Source organism: Vombatus ursinus, unplaced genomic scaffold (assembly GCF_900497805.2).
Source record: "Vombatus ursinus unplaced genomic scaffold, bare-nosed wombat genome assembly UNPS02014941.1, whole genome shotgun sequence".
NCBI classification, from domain to species: domain Eukaryota; kingdom Metazoa; phylum Chordata; class Mammalia; order Diprotodontia; family Vombatidae; genus Vombatus; species Vombatus ursinus.
In genome coordinates this window covers 5,932,004-5,953,173 of record NW_020954719.1, presented here as the reverse complement: position 1 = coordinate 5,953,173, position 21,170 = coordinate 5,932,004, and the positions used below count along the sequence as shown (strand labels likewise).

General features: G+C 37.1%; 1 protein-coding gene and 1 non-coding gene across 5 annotated transcripts in view; both read left to right on the top strand.

The window, feature by feature from the left end:
• KANSL2 (KAT8 regulatory NSL complex subunit 2) overlaps positions 1-14,322 on the top strand; it is a 44,064-nt gene extending 29,742 nt beyond the window's left edge. For 3 of the 4 annotated variants that reach the window (XM_027844360.1, XM_027844359.1, XM_027844361.1), the window contains exons 8-10: positions 71-324; positions 10,743-10,862; positions 13,572-14,322. In XM_027844360.1, the coding sequence (XP_027700161.1) occupies positions 71-324; positions 10,743-10,862; positions 13,572-13,709 (512 nt within the window). In that variant the 3' untranslated portion in view covers positions 13,710-14,322. Of the gene's footprint in view, positions 1-70; positions 325-6,323; positions 6,600-10,742; positions 10,863-13,571 lie in introns of those variants that run through there. The other variant, XR_003567524.1, reaches the window with a different exon arrangement.
• LOC114029842 lies at positions 9,289-9,424 on the top strand. Its single transcript, XR_003567531.1, has one exon. It is a non-coding gene; the product is annotated as a small nucleolar RNA SNORA2/SNORA34 family (small nucleolar RNA).
• Positions 14,323-21,170: the final 6,848 nt, after the last annotated feature.

Here is a 21,170-nt window from a genome sequence, read left to right as displayed (position 1 = left end):
AAGAGATATGTTTTAGTATTTTGAATATTCATTGCTTTCTACTTTATTTCCCTTTGCTGTTTCTTCACAGATATATGTCAGGATACCAATCAGGTTCTTTTCAAGTGGTGTCAGGGCTCTGAGGAGGTACCCTGCAACAAACCAGTTCCTGTCAGCCTCTCAGAGGATCCCAGTTGCCCACTACATTTCCAGCTGCCACCTCAAATGTATAAGCCTGAGCAGATACTCTCTGTGCCAGATGAACTGGAAGCTGTCCCCATGGATATGTACTTGAGTGCTGCTGAACTTCAGCCCACAGAGAGTTTACCTCTGGAGTTCAGTGATGTAAGTTGGAGAAACTGTTTGCTTTGTTTGGCCATTTTTCTATAAAGCCTTGCTATTGTAGAGAAGATTTTATCCTGGCCATTAACATATGGATTCAAATTCCTATGACTGGTTATTTGAATTATTACTCATAAATACCAAGGAAATAACGGGAAGATACTAAGGGAATCTTTGGGGGCTATAGGATATGAACATTTTCTCCACTTGCCTTTAAGCCATCCAAATTAGGCTTAGACTAGGAATCTGGACAAGATTTTTTTAAAGAAGTTTTTTTTTTTTTTAAAAAATAACATGATATTTGTAACCTGGAATCTACTCAGGCAACTGATCATGCCAAGGTCTGACTGTTGGAAGGACTTAGAAAACGTTGCCAATTACTTTAATGTATTGTTTGTATGCCTTTTTGGTTGGGAAGGAGGCACATTTTTAGGTTTGAGGGAATTTGGAAAAACAAGTCAATGATTTTTAAAAGATTAATGTAAAGAACAGTGGAAGTAGAAAGGTGAAAAAGGTCACTGGAATTTTACCAACACAAACTTTGCTTATAATGATAATAAAGATTATAGTAGCTGAATTCACATAGCATTTTAAGGCTTACAAAATGTTTTATATTAGGGGCAGCTAGGTGGCACAGTGGATAGAGCTTTGGCCTTGGAGTCAGGAGGACCTAAGGTCAAATGCGGCCTCAGACACATAACACTTACTAGCTGTGTGACCCTGGGCAAGTCGCTTAACCCTGATGGCCTCACCAAAAAGCCAAAAAAAAAAATGTTTTATGTAAACTAATTCTTTTAATGGTCAACTTTTGACAGTATACACGTATACATTCAAAGTAATGGGTTTTATTGTGTAGATTGATCACCTAGAAGTTGTTTCACTAAGATAGGACACAGTTCAGTTTCAGTTTGTTCTTTATCTTAAATTTTATAGAGCTCTGGTTCTGAACATGTGATATCTTTGTTATGAACTTGATCTGTATATGTTTGCTCATAAAACTTTCGAACTGACTCACATCCTTACTGTTGTCATTTACAGCTGCTTTTAGGATTACCTGTCCCAAGTAAGCAATCTTCCTACTATATAGTTGAGTCTAAGGATGAGTATTCCTGTTTAAACTATCTTCCTCTGCTTTTTTTTTTTTTGCGCTTTTTGGTGAGGCAGTTGGAGTTAAGTGACTGGTCCAGGTTCACACAGCTAGTGTCAAGTGTCTGAGGCCGGATTTGAACTCAGGTCCTCCTGACTCCAAGGCCGGAGCTCTATCCATACCGCCACCTAGCTACCCCTTAAACTATCTTCTTAACCCATCTCCTGTCCATCAGTAAGTTTAGTCCTAGGTTGATCAACCTAAATAAGCTTTCATGCACTTCCCTAATCATATTTTCCTTTATGTATATTGGTTATTTAGTTTTTTTAAAAGTTCATAATAAAGGGTTTTTGTTTATAACACAGGTTTCTGCTGTTCCCTGTGATGAAAGGCTTTTGTACATACTGGTGGTACATATTTGTACATATTGACTGTGGGGGTTGAGGTGGGGGTGGGAATTGTTTGTGTAGGTCAGTAGTTGTGCGGTGATTGGGAATGCTTAATTAAATAGAAACCTGGAGGGTGTGCTTGTCTACCAGACTATTTGATTGCCTTTTGAAATTCTCCTGAAGCTTCCTTAAACCTCATCTAATTGTTTTTACGGCTTTTATTCGAGCAATTTAAGTGGATGGTGATATATGATGAAATGAACTGTTCATTTAGTTTTACTTTTGGTTTCAGGATGGTCAAGAATGATTACTTTTGCTCTGGCATGTGGTCATACAATTTATATTTGGGATCTCAGTGGTTTTATTTGATTCTGAAAAATGATTCATGCAAACCAGTTTCATAAGGAAGCTGATTTGTAAACCAGAATGACAATATACTAGTCTGCCAGGAAATCAGTATTTGTTGAATCTATGTTTACTTTTCTGCTTATCCAGTTGAGAGTTCCCTCACCTTTTGGATAGGAAAATTCATTTAGTAGTTTTTCCAGTTTTTTTATCTTGTATAATGAACTATTACTCTGTCTTTCCAGGAGACAAATTTAAATTCAATCTGGTTTGGAAAAATTATTTTCTTTTAAAAAAAAGGTTATTGATATCTTTTGTTTTTGTATTACCTAAATTCCTCTGCATCTTCTCTTTCCTCTCCCATCCCAGAGAGCTATCCCATATAACAAAGAATATTTTTTAAGGAAAAAAAAAACAAAACAAAAAGAGGAAGAAGAGAAAAAGCAGTTAGCAGAACTGATCACATTGAAAATAGCCGAAGATATATGCAATGTTCCACACCCATGGACCTCAGTTAAATAGTTATTAAGGTCCTACTATGTGCCAGGCACTGCTAAGTGCTGGGGATAAAAAGGCAAAAGACAGTTCCTGCTTTCAAGGATCTCACAGTCCAGTGGGCAAACAAATACGTACAAAAATAAGGTATATGCAGGATAATTTGGAGATGATAACAGAGAAGGCACTAGAATTAAGGAGGATTATAAAAGACTTCTATGGCAGGTTAGATTTTAGCAGGGATCAAAGGAATGCAGGGAAGCCAAGAGGTGGAGGTGAGGCGGGAAAACCATTCTAGGATGGCAGACTTCCAGTGAAAATGCTTGGAGAAAAAACAGAAGAGTTGGGGAGAGCAGTGTCTTTTCTTATCTCTTTTTTGGGGCCACGTCTATGCTTTGTAATTTTTCAGCACTCACTTTCAATTCAGTTCTTTCCATTACAGTGTTCTAGTTATTATGTATATTGTTTTCTTGGCTCTGCTTACTTCACTCTACATTATTTAAGTCTTTCCATGCTTCTCTGTAGTTATCGTATTTGTCATTTCTTACAGCAAATTCTGTTACATTCATGTACCACAATTTGTTCAGTCATTTCCAGTTGATGAGCATTTACATTATTTTTAGTTCTTTGCTACCAGAAAAAGTGATGCTACAAATATTTTGGTGTATATGAGGACTTTATCAGTGATCATCATCTCCTCATTGGTGTATATTCCTAGTAATGGAATCTCTGGGCCAAAGAATACTTAATTTGCATAATTCCGTATTGAATGATTATACTAAATCACAACTCTACCAAAAATACATATGTACCTTTCTTTCAGCAATCCGTAAACATTGATTATTCCCTTCTTTTGATTCCTTTTCTTCTTATCCCAGATACATTAGTTTTGTTTGTACAAGATCTTTTCAATTTCATGTAATCAAAAATTTATCTTTTCTCTCTTTATTTTATCTTGTAATTGCTTTCCTTTGTCTGGTTAAGAAAACACCTCCTACTTATAGCTGTAAAACTTTTAAAGATACATGATCTACTTTAATTTTTTTATGGTTTTTTAAAAAAAATTAATATATTTGTAGTTCTCAACATTCATTTCCATAAGATTTTGAGTTCTAAATTTTCTCCCCTTCCCTCTCTTTCCCCTTCCTCAAGATGATGTCCAATCTGATATAGGCTATACATACACATTCATATTAAACATTTTCATGGTATAATATTTAAAATTAAGGTCATATATCCAGTTTTGTAGATACTGTAAGAGGTTGGTCTAAGACCAGTTTCTGCCAAACTACTTTTCAGTTTTCCCAGAAATTCTTAATCAGATAGGGAATTCTTTCCTAATAGACACTGGGTTATTGAGTTTTATTATTTTCGAATCTCCCTTTAGTAGGTTCCATTGATCTACTTCTCTTTTTTTTTTTTTTAAACCCTAATTGCGCACCAGAGTGTTAGAGAGGAGAAGGGGACGTTTCAGAGATGTTGCAAAGGTGAGATTGACAGGACTTGGCAGTAGCTTGGATGTGAGGGTATGAGAGAGTGAAGGATGACACCTAGAATGTGAGGCTGAGTTTGAGGTCTGGAAGGTGCTATTCTTTCTTTATTTCTGCCTTTTAAAATTATTTTCCATGGTTGAAAAATTACAATTTTATTATAGCTAGCTTAGCCCTTTACCTGACCCCTCCCAGAGAAGCATCCTATAATAAAGAATGAAAAAGAGGAAAGGAAAAAAACAGTTCAGCGAAACTAACTAGCACATTGAAAAAGTCTGTAGTGTTGGATACGCTCAGGAGCTCCTGTTGTTCTTATATCTCATCTTTGGGCCCAGACTTGGTCACTGTAATTCTACAACATTGGATTTTTAAAGCTTTGATAGCTTAGAACTGCACTGAGACTTTTGGAACGCTTTGTATGTTTGCAATCAGAATGTTTTGTTCAGATTGAACATGTATAAATTATCCTATTCCTGTTGATCCAGATTAAAATACAGATTAAGAATTGGACAATATCGGAAACACCTATATAATTGCTTCCTAATCATACTTTTTTCTAGGTTCAATATTACTGTCAATCAGGTTTACCACAATTTTCACTTTCATTATTCTACTTCGTTTCTGGCTATTGTTCTTGTTCAGTCATTTCTCAGGCACATAGTCTGGCATCTAGTACATAGTAGTTGCATAATAAATTCTTGATGATTGCTTAACTGGAACTAAATAGAACAAGTCTGTTCTAGACTGTCTAGAGACAGCTGTCTTGTTTCCCCTGAATTTCTCTTTATCAAGCTAACCTTCAGCTGATACTCATGGCCTGATCTCAAAGGCCTTTCACCATCCTGGTTTCCCTGTTCTAGATGCTCTGAAGCTTATTTGATGTTCTTTCTCAAAAATGCTCCTCTGAACTGCACATAAGCAGCCAGATGTGGTCTGACCTTATTCTGGCCATTACGTAGTTCAGTGTAATTTAAATCTCATAAATATTTTTTGGCTGCTGTACCACATTGAGCTAACAGTCCATTAAGACTCATAGATATTTTTCAGATGGACTACTGTTAAACCATACCTTCATTATCTTGTATATGTGAAGTTGACTCTTGGAACCTGAGAATAGCATTTTTCTAATTATCTCTCTTTAAGTTTCATGTTATAAAATTTGGCCTAGTGTTCTAGCCTCTCAAGAATGATTTGAATCTTGATAGTGTCACCTAATGTATTACTTATTTATCTTAGTTTTGTGTTATTTGAAAATTTGTTGAGGGTGCCATATATACCTTTTTATGTAATTAGTGTTAAAAATGTTAAATAGTACAAGGTCAGACACATCCCCATTCTTGACAAAGCCATGCTGGGCCTTCACTCCCTCCTTGTCCCTCAATTAATATTTATTGAGATCTTTTGCTTTTGCATTACTTTATATTTCCACATGCATCCCTCCCCTCCCCATTGAGCTATTGTAACAAAGGTTAAAAAAGAAAAACAATTAGCAGACCAACCAAACATTTTCTATATTTGAGAGTATACAGTATTCTACACCTGTAGTCTCCCATCCCTGCAACAAAGGAAGTGAAAGGGAATTTTTTTTTCCTAGGGCTGGTATTTGGTTTTTGTCTTTTCCATTATACTGTTGTCATTGTGCACGTGATTTTTCCTGTTTGTTTTTTTTTTTTAATTCTCTATCATTTTGTACAAATCTTCCCATGCATCTCTAAGTTCTTTATATTTGTTGTTTCCTGTGGTAAAATAATACTACATTTACATTCACATACCACAATTTGTCATTCTCTAATTTATGGACACCTGTTTTTTTCTCTAGCTTTTTGCTGTCAGAAAATTGCTGCTATGAATATTTTGGTGTATGTTATTTTTCCATAGGAAAAGAGGTTTTTGACCTCCTGTGGTGTGGGGGACCAGAATTTAGTAATCTGGATCAGTCTTTCATATAGTGGTTAATAGTTTACAGTTGTTAAAAGAACTGTTCATATTCTTTGAAATCATATCTATGGGAGAATGGCTCTTGGTCTTATATTTGTGTAAATTCCATATATATCTTGAATATCTAACTCTTATCAGAGATATTTGATGCAAAGATTTTTTTTTCCCAATCAGCAGTTTGCTTTCCTATCATACTTGCATTGAATTTGTTCCTGCAAAAACCATTTAATTTCATATAATTGAAATTATCTATTTTAGTGACTTAATCCACTCAGCTTTGGAACCACGGCCCTGGGGCAGTGCTGTCCTGATTGGTGAGTCAGTCATCGGCAACGTACATGGCCCGTATTATCTAGTGGCCCCAGACTCTAGACCATGCTTCACATCCCATCTGACCGTCCACCCTGGCCATCTCCTTGCCATCTGTCCTGCTGCTGCTCCCTCTGGACCACTGGACCTCCTGAGACCATGCCCTGGGTGACTTAATCCACACAGCTTTGGAACCACCGCCCTGGGGCCATGCTGTTCTGATTGGTGAGTCAACCAGAACCAATATACATGGCCCATTGTATCCTCTCTAGCCACGTCTTGACCCCAGATCCAGACCTTGCTTTAAATCCCATCTAACCTGTACCCTGGCCATCTTGCCATGAGAAATGTGTCTCCCTCCCCTCCTTTCCACCTCTTACTCTGGGAATAGTAATCAGAACAATCTTACCATTATTTCTATAAAAGGATGTCATTTGACTGTGGTATGGCTCCACTCATTAACTGTCCTTATTATTTCCCAAACCAAAACATCTTTCTGTGTCCACCACCTTCTTATATGCATTATTTTTCTCTCCCAGAATGTAGGCTTCTTGAGGGTAGAGACTGTTTTCCTTTTTATATATCCCCAGTAAGTGTTTTTGATTCATTCATTCCTTCATTCTGTTTTGTGATCTTTGTTCTTCCCTATCCATACCTTTGAAAACTACCCATTTAAAATACCTTTAAAAATCATTCATTCCTTTTTCAAGTGTTCACTAAGCATCCCATTAATAATATATTGTAGAATTTTGCCAGGCATTAAGGTCAAGCTTACTGGTCTGTAGTCTGCAGACTTTGTCCTCTTTATCTATTTTGAAAATTGGCAGTTTGCTCCCTTGCCAATCCAGTGGTACCTCTCCTGTTCTTCAGTTTTTCAAAGAACACTAATGGTGGCTTCCCAGCCATGTCTGTGTGTTTTGTAGGTACTTTAGGGTCAGTTCCTGTGGATATGTTGACTGGTGGCTAAAGGCTTTTACTCTGTTTACTTATCTTGGGTACTAGCTCTTAATAGCTGTTTTTATTATATCCTTTCCTGAACAAAGCTCATATTTCTTGGCAGAGAAAATAGAAGCAAAATTAAGAGTTGAGCAATTTTGCATTTTCTCTGTAGTCCTATTTTTATCATCCTCTTCACTCTGAATCCTGTACCTTCTTTGATACCAGTCTTTTCTCCAATATGGCTTTAAAAAACATTTTTACTTTGTGTTTTTTCACCTACCTTAATTTCATTGTGACTTTTAGGCACTATTCCTTCAAAACTGTGCCATTCTTTTATATTCAACCTGTTACTTATTCTTGCCTTTCATTTTTTATGTGTTTTTAAGAAAAAATTTCAAGTTGCTAAGTTCCTGTTCTGTCACATAGGTCTTTTTAGACAGCTCTCCCTTTTTCTCTTGGAATTATTTCTCTTTGTGTCTTAAAAATTTAAGTTTTGGGGATCCCACTCTATGTATCCTTTCTGAACCTTTTGAAGTATGTTGTTCAAGAATATAGGATACATTTTAGACTGTGCCCAATTTCCCTCTCATCTGTTACAAATTCTAGAGTGGAGAGCTTCCTTTCCAAGGTTCATTTCTGCCAGTTCATTTCCACCACAGCAACCAATTCCTTTTTGTTGGTGAGAATCGTATCTACTTGGGATCTGCTTCCTGAATACTTTTTTCTGTCTCAGTCCTTGTGGTGCTCTAAAGACAATACTATTTCTCTAAAGACAATACTGTCTTAATTGATTTTCCCTCAAATACTCTTCATCACAGTTCTAATGCTCCACTGATTTCTGGATTTCCTCATGTATTTGCCCACCATCTAACTTTTTTTTTTTAATAATATTATGCTTCGAAAGTTGTATTCTGGTTATGGTAATTCATTCCCCCAAATTTCATTGTTATCTGTGAGATCAAATATAACCTCTTGTGTTCGGCTCCTATTTTTTTTTTTTAAATTACTCATACTTTTTTTTTTCTTCATTTGTGTACAAGCATCTGAGGCTCTAGATTTAATTGATGGCTCCTTTCTTAAGTTTTTGGTGTGCAATTCTTACATGTTGGATACTTTTTATGGTATTTAATTAAAAGATACCATAGTGAGCCAGTTTTCTCTGTTGTCTTTTTAGTATAAAGCATTGTGCAAAATGACATAGATCTGTAAGACTCCAGGCAACTACATTTTTGCCAGCACAGTTTGACCTTTACCTTTTTAGGTATGTTCCATTCCTGGCTGTTTTAGTTCTTATTTCAGTGATATGCTTGGGCACATTGGAAAAAAGCAGTAGAAAACTTCTATAAATTTATCTAAATCATAAAGCTAACTTTTCATTGTATATCATTCACTAGCTGAAATGCTAGGAGTCCTTTTGATCCATTTAAAAAACATATCTTTAGCAAAGTGTCATTTGTGAGCTAAAAGACAATTATAGATCGAAAGAAAATGGTTCTTTTAAAATCATCTGGTACAGGAAATTAGAAAATGCATCTTCCTTCTTTGCAGAGGTGGATGACTATGGGTATAGATCATTGCATATATTGTCAATCTTGATGTATTAATTAGTTTTGCTGAACTGCTTTTTTCCCCTTCTTTGTTACTGGATTGACTCACTGGGTATTTAAACATAGAGGAGTATATTCAGAAATGAAGGTGATGTAAAATCAAGGACCAAAAGTAAAAATAAAGAAAAAGCAACCACAGTAACAAAATAAAGCGACCTGAGGTAGAGCATAGCGATTCATGACAAAACTAGAACATCATATTTTGAGGGACTGGGGATACAGACTCATTATAAAGGTATAAAACTCTTGATTTGTTTCTGGCTTCCACAATATGAAGGGAAAAAAAATTAATGTTGAAAGAGAAATCCTTGGAAAACAGTGGCAAATAAATTTTCTTCTTAATATCTGAGCTTCTGCAATGCCTGTGACAGGCCCTGAATCAAGACCAATGGTTTATTGTAACTATTGGTTTCAAACAGGAGCCCAGAAGAATGTCTCCCTGTGGTCTGTTGGTCATTCTAAATCTCTAGTGGGGAATGACCAGTTCAGTTGGAAGAAACAAAATCTGTGGAAAGTGTTGGTTGGATCAAGATTAAATATGGGACTTAACTCCTAGTTTGACATGGGAAAATGATATAATTTGATTAAGCGAACGTTTATTCTTATGAAAAGTGACATCTGTCAGGCATGTAGAGAAAATATTTTTCATTCTCTTACTGCTTTTGTTACCATCATTAATGCAATGTGGTATAACTACTTGAAAATTTCTTTTGCATATTTTCCCCTAAACCTGCTCCTCTCTCTCATTCCAAGGTTTTTATTTTAATATCATCATGCAGTCGCCTGTATTCAAAACCTTAGTTTTGAGTTAAGAATCTTTTGATTTCTTGTTCACATATCAATTACCTAGTCCCTTCATTTTGACCTAATAACTCTTGCATCTGCTACCTTTCTCTCTTTCTGTTGCCACCAATACCAGTATAGGACCTCATTACTCATCCACCTTGGCTTACTTCAGTAGCCTCTTAATTTGTCTTTTCACCTTTTATTCTTGCCTCAGATAACTTCTTTGGTCATTGTTCTTTCTGTTGCCCAGTAAGTAACCTTGTCATACCTCCACAACCTCCCTATCTTACCTTGCCATTTTTATTCTATACTTTTCTCTGTACCATCCCATTTACATACCTCTTCATGTCTACCTCCGTTTCTTTTGCTTATGATCTTTTCTGTGCCAGTAATTTTCTCTTTACTATGCTGCATGGCTGTTGATTTTCTACCCATAGAAACTGAAATTGCATTTCCTTTAGGAAGCCTTTCCTTCCCTCACTCTCCTTTCACCCAAAGTTAGTAATGACTTTGATCTCACGTCACACTTTATTTTTATCTCTTCGATACACTTAGACGTTCTTTTGTAGTATAATGTTTGTGTCATTTAATAGACTATAAGTCCTCTGGACAAGGATTATGATTAGACCTATAAATTTTGAATCTTGCCTAGCACCAAGGGAAGTATACATATGGGGCACTTAATATATGTTTGTTGAATTGAGTATTTGTAAAATGTATATAACTTGATCAAAATCATAGATTAGATAAGGCAACTAATTCATTATCTAATCTGCAGTACTTCCTGCTTTTCTTCCTTTTAGCTTTTTGGTCATTTTGTTGTTGATTGTGCCATCTTTGCTAGGTTGGGAAGAAGAGTCAATGTGGAGTCAGCTGGAGGTAGATTTTTAATAAATTGTATTTCTTTTTGAAAAATAGTCAGTGAGAGTAATTAGGAGTTGACTGCAGTTGGTTAAAATGAGGTTATGTAGCTGGTATCAGTTCCTCTGATTTTACTGATGAGACTTGTCTGTGGTATTGTTTTTCCCTCTTCTAGGACTTGGATGTAGTGGGTGATGGAATGCAGTGCCCTCCTTCTCCCTTGCTCTTTGACCCTTCACTAACTCTGGAGGATCATTCAATCAAAGACATTGCTGAAGCTCCTGTGGATATTCTGGCAAGTGAAGAACACCCTTAGCTAGGTGTCCCAAACGCAGTAACACAGCAGCCAGGCAAGGGGTTTTCTGCTGGCCAGCCTGTGCCTTGGGGAGTGGGAATATCATCACAGGTAGAGTACAAAGCTACCTAAAATGAATTTTACCTTCTTAATTGTACATGCCTTTCTAATTAGTCGTTTGGTCCAGAAGCCTTTATTAAGTTCCTAAGACATACCAAGTATTGTGTGCTAGACACTGGGAATTAAAAGACAAGAATGAAACAATTCCTGCACTCAGAGAGCTTACATTTTATCATTTTAATTTATTTTCTTTGAATCAGCCAACAAGGCGTTTAAGTGCACTTTACCTCGAATATATATATGAATTCATTTGTATTATGATAATCTTTTCAAAGATTTTATAATCCTAAAAATTTTCTTTTTTGTGTCTCTTTAGCTGGGTTACCTTTCTTTAGTCATCTAGAAAAAGATTGTGGAGAGGCTACTGGGTTTTTAGGCCCTGGATTTTTTCTACCTTTTACTTTTTTTTTTTTTTAAAGGCAGTTGGGGTTAAGTGACTTGCCCAGGGTCACACAGCTAGTAAGTGTTAAGTGTTTGGTCTGAGGTCGGATTTGAACTCGGGTCCTCCTGACTTCAGGGCCGGTGCTCTATCCACTGCCCCACCCAGCTGCCCTCCCCCCCCCTTTTTTTTATTAAAGGCAATTGGGGTTAAGTGACTTGCCCAGGGTCACACAGCTAGTAAGTGTCAAGTGTTTGGTCTGAGACCGGATTTGAATTCAGGGCCTCCTGACTTCAGGGCCAGTGCTCTGTCCACTGCGCCACCTAGCTGCCCTATCTTTTACTTTTTAAGGGCAGGTAACTAGATGATACGTTGTATTTGGAGTTAGGAAGATCTGAACTCATATCCTGCTTCCAACTCTTATTAGGTATGTGACCCTGGTCAAGTCTTAACTTATCTCACCTCAGTTTTCTCATCTGTAAAATGGGGCTCATAATTGATAATACCACCTACCTCACTGGGTCATTGTGAAGATCAAATGAGATTATGTGTGAGGCGTTTTTGCAAGCCTTAAACTTTAAAACCTTATAAATATTATCGTTGTTGTTTAATTTACTTAATACAGAAATAAAGAAAATGATTACAACAATGGGAAAAATCCAGTACTGATTCATTAATCAGCAAGCATTTATTAAGCATCAGACACTGAAGGTTAGCAGTAGTATGTAATGTGGTCTTTCTCCAGTTTTTAAGCATTTTGATAGAATGTATATAATAGTCAGAAATTTTGTTGTAGCCATTGTTTTCAGACAGGAGTCTAGAGGAAGGTCTTCTGTTTTAGAACTTTAAGAGGGTTAATTTGGAAGAAACTGCACAGTGGTGTGATTGGTATTATAGGACATTGAAAAAATCAGTTATCAATCAACAAGCATTATTAATACTTAAAAGTAGTGGAATTTAAGAATAACTTGAAATAAACTGCATTAATAGTGTTTTTTTAATACATAAGGTAAAGAAAATATAGATAGGATGAAGATTTTTATTTTAAAATAAAATTAGAACACAATTTTTGCCTGTATCTGCCTGCTATATATCCAGCACTGTGCTGAGTCCTGGGGATATAAAGACAATAAATAGTCTCTGCCCTCACGGAGCCTACAGTCTTATCAAAGGAGACAACATGTACATATATATGTATGGATATGTAAAATCTAAGTTATTATATATAGATACAAGATAAATTTTGGTGAGGACACACATTAACGACTGGGAGGATCAGAGGAAATCTTCTGTAGAAACTAGTATTTGAGCTGAGTTCTCAAAGAAGCTAGGGGGTCTGTGAAAAGGGCCTCTCTGCCTGTCTGATAGTGAAGCAAAAAATGAAGGAATGCAGAAGTCTTTATTAAGTGCCTGTCATGTGCCAGGCACTGTTTTAAATGCTGTGGGTATAAATATAAATGCAAGACAGTCCTTACCTTCAAAGGGAAGTGGTGACCTGAGAAGGGTAGAGTTATAGAAGGTATATGAGTAGTTAATGGGACAATTGAGAAGCTGATTGACTTTCCAGAAGCAAAGGTAAGATTTAATTTATTACTTTCCAGAGTAAGAAAGGTATAGAGTAAGGAGGAAGTAAAGGAATGTGTTTGATGGCATGGCAGGAAGATGACTGAGGTGAAGCATGGTTTAGATCAGGGATAGGGAACCTGCAGCCTCGAGGTCACATGTGGCCCTCCAGGTCCTTAAATGCTAAAATGCTGCCCTTTCATTGAATCCAAACTTCAAAGAACAAATCCCCTTAATAAAAAGATTTGTTGTGTAAAACTTGGACTCAGTTAAAAGGCCACACCCAAGGTTCCCCACCCCTGGTAGGTTCTGGAACTTGCAGGGCATAGTTTAAGTGGGCTTTTGCTGGCAGGACAACATGAAGTTCTATGATAGGAGTTCCAAAGTTCAGTGACTTAGTTCTCCTTTAGATCTTTGTCTCTGGAGATTAGATCTGAAGGGTGTAGCCTCAGTGGTATGATAGGAAAATGGCCAGGATCGTAGTCAGGAGGTATAAGGCCTGGGAGTACAGATTGGGTGGGGACGATACTCTGAGAATATTGGCACAAGACATTTTGCTATTCCATTTGTTATTAGCTTCAGTAAGTCAATTTTCTACCTCATGTAGGGACTGAATTCTTAGCCATGATGTCTGTTTCTTTTAACAGAACCAAGTACAGATTGCAGTAGGTGTGCCCAGGCCTCAGGGATCCCAAAAACCTGAAGAAACCAGAGTTTCTGCACCATTGCCTGGAAGTGGAGTGGTCGCCACCAATGGGAAGCCAGAGCATATTTCTGTCAGCTGATAGTTGCTACTGAGAAGTTGACTTGGGGAGAGGTCGAATTCTTCATTTCCCTAAGAAAAACTTGTTCCTCACCAGAAGAGACAACCCCAGGCTGATTTATTTTTTCCTCCTCTGGGCAGCTAAGGTGTATAGTGAATCATAAAGCCAAATTGTTCTGAGAATAGAGCAATAACTGTCTCAGCTGTGGGTTACTCTTTAAATTGAGCAAGATGTATGTAATGATACTTGTTGGGGATTAGTGAATGAGTTTGTGTCTAAGGGGAAGAAAATATCTTAATGGAATCCCAAAACCTTGACCAGGAAACCAGTTGGGTAGCCAGTATGACTTCTGACACTGGAAACTGGTTATCCAGTACCTTGTATTTTCCTAGCTCCTCTTGATCTTTCACCAAAGTGGAGTGCTAAACTGGGCATGTCCTACTCCCTCCACCCCAAAAGGAATTCAGGTGTGGACAGTCTGCAGGCTCGAACCCTTCTTAACCTTCTAGCTTCCTGCTTCTAACCTGTCTAGAGTTCTGTCGTGGTCACCTTATGTAAGATAAAATATAAATTTTCTGTACAAAATTTCTATCAAGTGATCTAAAAAAAAGAAAATATATTGAAAATAACAGTCTTATCACTTGGAATGAGAGCTGTGGGTTTAGTTGAATAATTTGGTATTTGAGAGGGCCCCCTCTGTGATCGAAAAAGGGATACTGGCATATGGCCTTTGTGAGAATCTTTTACTTTATAAAGAAGAACTCTAAATACCCATCTTCTAAACATGTTTACACGCACACAATCATGTCTTCGTGTAAATAAAATATCGAAACTGCTTTGGATTGGGGCAAGGCCATGGGGACATTGGTCTGGAGCATCTATTGAGAATGTCATAGTGTAAAAAAAAGTTACTAAAAGCTTATGTTGCCAGGGAAAGACACAACATATAGTTCAGAGTAAATGAGGTTTTTCCCCCTCCCCCGAATGAACGTAGCAGGGGTGGGGCACTTGCAGCCTCAAGGCCACATGTGGCCCTCTAGGTCCTCAGGTGCTTGACTGAATCCAAATGTCACAGAACAAATCCCTTTAATAAAAAGATTTGTTCTGTAAAACTTGGACTTACCTAAGGAGTTCAAAAGGCCACATCCAAGGACCTAGAGGTCCCATTCCCTCTCCCTCCTTGCCCCCACTCCCCCCACCCCCCCAAGTACATGATATTTCTTTGTTGTAATGCTATATATGCACATCAAGGAGTTTCCGACTAAATCTATTCTAGCCTTGCATCTAATTCTGAATTTATTTTAACCCCATCACTGATTGTTGCTGCCAAAATTCATAATCTAAATATTCTAAAACTTTCGTTCTCCTGTTAGGGTTCCAAGTTATTTCCCAGCCACCTTCTTTTAAAGCTTAGCCTATTTAAAAAATTGAAAATTGAGATAAAGACTAAGGCTTCCTTGGCATTTAAATATATTCTTTCTGTCATTATTTTCTTGTCTATTTGTCTATATGAAATGCTCTGGGTGGCCCTGCTCATCACTGTATCCATGCAGAAGTTCTCAAGTTGACATGAATTATCTTCTGAGAACCATCCCATTTCTTGCCAACATAAATAACTATGCTTTTGGCATCATCTACTTTTAAACCTGTCGTACTTTATAATCTTGAAAATCCTCATTGGATCTACTATCCTTTCCAAAATCTTATTTACTTCTTCTTGAAGGAATTGTTCACATCCTTTTTGTTTAACTCTTATCCATTTGCTATCTCAAGCCAGCAAGCAAAGTGTCTAGCATATAGTAAATGTTTAATAAATACTTGTTGACTTGACAAATGTGACTTTGATCCCAGTTATTTCAGTGAACTATGCTGAAGTGCAGTGTCCCCACCCAGTCTTCTGGCCAGTTTGACCAAATCTAAAATGTTTTTTCCTTGACTTTTTTGGTGACATGTCTGGAAACTATTATCCTCATCCTAAGGCAGCTTTGATGTAGACAAGCTGTATTTGGGAGTCAGGAGACCTGTGTTTGAAGCCTGGCAACTATGTAATCACCGGCAAATGACTTAACCCTTCTGAGCTTCAGGTTATACATCTATTTAATGAGGATAATGTTTTACCTTCTTCTTGATCTTCTTGTGAGGAAAGCATTTTGTAAATACTGTAATTTTGTAAGTTTTATAAATACATTGATATTTGTAATTACGCTAGGTTTTCTAACTTTGACCAATTATTCTGATTCTAGCTCTCATTCTCCATTCTCTTCATGACTTTTTTTTGTATTTTTTAGTATTTAATTTTTCCCCAGTTACATGTAAAAACAATTCTTAACATTTGTTTTTAAAAACTTTGAGTTCCAAATTAATTCCATATAGGTTATATATGTGTAGTCATGTGAAACATATCCATAATAGTCATGTTGTGAAAGAAAAAACTCAAGAAAAATGAAGTAAAAAAAAAAGTATGCTTCAGTCTGTATTCAGACACCATCAGTTCTTTCTCTGGGGATTTATAGCATTTTTCATCCTTCAGAGTTGTCTTGGTTTGTTGTATTTTGAGAATAGCCAAGTAATTCATGGCTGATCATCTTATAGTATTGCTGTTACTTTGTACAAAATACATGTCACTTTGCATCAGCTCCTGTGAGTCGTTGCAAGTTTTTCTGAGAGCATCCTGCTTGCTCATCATTTCTTACAGTACAGTAGTAGTCCATCATAATTACATGCAACAACTTGTTCAGCCATTCCACAATTGATGGGCATCCCCTCAATTTCTAATTCTTTACCCTCAGAAAACAACTACTATAAATAAATATACATTTTTTTATGTGAGGCAGTTGGGGTTAAGTGACTTGCCCAGAGTCACATAGCTAGTGAGTATTATGTGTCTTAGACTGGATTTGAACTCAGGTCCTCCTGACTCCCTGGCCAATGGTCTATCCACTGTGCCACCTAGCTGTCCCTGCTATAAATATTTTTGTACATATAGGTCCTTTTCTTTTTGTTTTTTGTCTCTTTTGGGATACAGACCTAGTAGTGGTATTGCTAGGTCAAAGGGTGTGCCCTTTGGGCATAATTCCAAATTGCTCTATAGAATGGTTGAATCAGTTCACAACTGCCACCAGTATTTTAATGTCTCATTTTCCCCACATTCCTTCCAACATGTCATTTACCTTTTCTGTCCTATTAGCCAAACATTAATAGGCATGAGGTAGTACCTCAGAATTGTTTTAATTTGCATTTCTCCAGTCAGTAGTGAGTTAGAATATTTTTTCATGTGGCTGTAGATAGCTTTAATTACTTCATCTGAAGACTGATTATATTTTTGATCATTTATCATTTATCAATTGAGGAATGGCTTTTATTTTTATAAATTTGACAGTTCTCCATATGTTAGAGAAATGAGACCTTTATCAGAGAAATGTGCTTCAGAATTTTTTTTTCATGGTTACTATTGCTAATTATTTCCCTCTCTCCTGTTTCCTCTACCCCTGTTTATTCTATTCTCTCTGCTTTTATCCTGTCCTCAAAAATGTTTTGCTTCTGACTACCCCTTCTGCCAACCTGCCCTCCCGCTATCACTGCCATTCCCTCCTCTTCTGTTAACCCCTTCCCCTTCTACTTTGCTCTAGGGTAAGATAGCTTTCTGTACCCCATTGCCTGTGTATCTTATTCCGTCTTTGAGCCAGTTCTGACGAGAGTAAGGTTCACTCACTCCCTCTCACTTCACCCCTCGAGTCTCCATAGTAAAAGCTTTTTCTTGCCTCTTTTATGTGAGATAATTTACCCCATTCTACCTCTCCCTTTCTCTTTCTCCCAGTATATTCCTTTCTCACACCTTAATTTTATTTTTTAGATATCATCCCTTCATATTTAACTCATACCTGTGCCTTCTGTCTATATATACTCCTAGCTACCCTAATAATGAGAAAAGCCTTATGAGTTACAAATATCTTCTCATGTAGGAATGTAAAGTTTAACCTATTAAGTTCCTTGTGATTTCCTTTTCCTGTTATGCTTCTCTTGAGTCTTGTATTTGAAAGTCAGATTTTCTGTTCAGCTCTGGTCTTTTCATCAAGAATGCTTGAAAGTCCTTTATTTCACTGAATGCCCATTTTCCCCCGAAGGAAATCACCCAGTTTTGCTGGGTGATTCTTGGTTGTAATCCTATCATATTCCAAGCCCTCCTATTTCTTTAATATAGAAGCTGCTAAATCTTCGGTTATGCTGACTGGCTCCACAATAATTTAATTGTTTCTTCCTGGCTTCTTGCAGTATTTCCACCTTGACCTGGGAACTCTGGAGTTTGACTATAATATTCCTTGCAGTTTTCATTTTGGCATCTTGTTCAGGAGGTGATCAGTGGATTCTTTCAGTTTGTATTTTTATCTTCTGGTTCTAGAATATCAGGGCAGTTTTCCCTGATAATTTTTTATTTTTTTTTTATTAATTTATTTTTAGTTTTCAACATTGACTTCCACAAGATTTTGAGTTCCAGATTTTCTCCCCATCTTGTCCCTTCCTCCACCCCAAGGTAGTGTACATTCTGAATACCCCTGCTCCTAATCTGCCTTCTCTTCTATCTCCTCTCCCCCTCCCCCCTTCTCTTATCCCCTTCCCTTTCTGTTTTCCTGTAGGTCAGGATAGATTTCTATACCCCTTTGCCTGTGTATCTTATTAGCAACTTCCTCAAGAATTGCTGTAGGATGGGGGCAGCTAGGTGGCACAGTGAATAGAGCACCGGCCCTGGAGTCAGGAGGACCTGAATTCAAATCTGGCCTGAAACACATAACAATCACTAGCTGTGTGACTGGGCAAGTCACTTAACCCCAATTGCCTCACCCAAAAAAAAAAAAAAAGAATTGCTACAAGAGACTGACTCTTAACTAGAGAAGCAAACAAAGGTGTATCCTGAATTGAAGAAAGAATTTTTGTAGCTGTCAAGACATTCTTACCAGTAACCTGTAGGCTTTCTGGTAAGCAGCTCATCTAAAAATAACAATAGCAAAAGGTTGCAGAGCATGAAAGACAGTCATTACAGAAGTGTAGTTACTAATTTTTGCATCTCCTGCCATGAAGAAATCTCCAAAGCAGACCATAATCATGTACGTTGCTAAAGGCACACTGAGAATCTGTAAGTATTTACAAGATTTACCAGAGGCTAGCGTGCAAGACAAGAAGTTCTGTAGCTGGCATAGACCGAAATCTTACACCATATACCAAAATAAAGTCAGAATGGGTATACAATTTAGATACAAAGGCAAACTATAAGCAAATTGGGAGAGCAAGGAATAGTTTACCTATCAGATTTATGGAGAACAGAAGAATTTATGACCAAATAAGAGAGAACATTATGAAATGCAAAATGGATAATTTTGATTACATTGATTTAAAAAGTTTTTGCACAAACAAAGCCAATGCAACCAAGATTGGGGGGAAGCAGAAAATTGAGAAAGAATTTTTACAACCTGTAAAAATAACCTGTCTCTGATAAAGGCCTCATTTCTAAATATATAGAGAACTGAGTCAAATTGATAAGAATACAAGTCATTGCCGAATTGATAAGTGGTCAAAGGATACGAACAGGCAGTTTTCAGATGAAGAAATTAAAGCTATCTATAGTCACATGAAAAAATGCTCTAAATCGCTACTGATTAGAGATATGCAAATTAAAACAACTTCAAGCTACTACATCACAGCTACAAGATTGACTAACTTGATAAGTGTCAGAGAAGATGTGGGAAAATTGGGACACTAATGCATTGTTGGTGGAGTTGTGAACTGATCCAACCATTTTGGAGAGCAATTTGGAACTATGCCCAAAGGGCTATAAAAATTGTACATATCCTTTGACCCAACAATAGCACGTCTAGGGCTATATCCCAAAGAGATCATAAAAATGGGAAAAGGACCTACATGTACAAAAATATAGCAGCTCTTTCTGAGGTGGCAAAGAATTGGAAATTGAGGGATGTCCAGCAATTGGGGAATGGCTGAAAGAGTTGCGGTACATGAACGTGAATACTATTGTGCTATAAGAAGTGATGAGCATGTGGACTTCAGAAAAACCTGGAAAGACTTGTATGGACTGATGCTGAGTGAAGTGAGCAAAACCAGGAGAATATTGTACACAGTAACAGCCATGTTGTGCAATGACTCACTTTGATAGACTCAGCTCTTCTCAGCAACACAAGGATCTAAGACATCTCCAAAAGTCTCATGATGGAAAATGCTATCCACATCCAGAGAAAGAACTGGAGTTTGAATGCAGATCAAAGCATACTATTTGCTCATTTTTTTCCCTTCTGTTTTGTTTTGTTTCTTTTTTCTTGTGGTTCCTCCTATTGGTTCTAATCCTTTACAACATGACTAATGTGAAAATAGATTTAATAGGAATGTATATGTAGAGCCTATATCAGATTGCATGCCATCTTGGGGGAGGGAGGCAGGAAGGGAAGGGGAGAACATTGAAACTCAAAAGCTTGAGGAAGTGAATGTTGAAAACTAAAAAATTAATAAAAAGTTCTGTAGTGTATACAGGTGTATGCAAAAGGTTGGAAATAACTTTTCAACAACCTCATTTTGAGATCATGCAACATCCTATAGTGGTGTGTTTAAGATCATAGCTCAAGGCATTGTGAGGTGAGATGTAAGTTAATACTGTGTTTCACCATAAGATTAAAAACTAGACGATGGATGAGGGTGATATGACTAGTGGAGAGCAGTAAAACTCCATACCTCAATGTAGCATTGAATAAATGTGTTTTTGTTTTAAAAAAATAAAGTTGTAACTGGAGCTCCCAAAACACTGGTGGCGGTGGCTTATACCAATGAAGAGGCAGCTGTTCTGCAGCAACTGAGTTGAGAAGTGAACTATAATGAAAATGAGAAATTTGAGTAAAAATGCCTTTGGCAATGTCTTATTTCTCATGGAAAAGGCCCATTATTTTTAGAAAGACTTAAGAGGGAGTTTGGGAGTTTAGTTAAAGGTCATTCTGTTGAGGAAAAAACAATTTTCTTGTTACCATGAGAGTGTTGGGGACGTTGGGAGCGTAAACTTGTATCCATTCATGATAGCATGCTATTGGCAACTCGTTTTGTGCAAGAAATGTCTCATTTGTAACCTTGTAGTGGGCCTGAGTATTTTGAGAAGAGTTTCAACACAGGAAGAAAGATTGGGTTTTTTTGAAGATACATCATATTCCAGGTAATGTTCTATCCCTGGAGGACTTTTTGAAGGTCTGGAAGAAGAGATTATGGCAAGATAAGAATACCCACATGAATGATCCTAAGAGAAGAAAGTGAGTGACCTAAATGTCAGAACTCCCCATTCAGTTCACTATTTGGTCAATTCAAGTCACCTGTACTCAACCCAACCCGTCTGATGCATGAGGAATTATAACGTCATTTTATCTTGGCTTTACTTTTACCTTTTAAATAGGAAAAAGGATGCTATTGATACTGAAGCTAGCTGCTCCTTTAGCT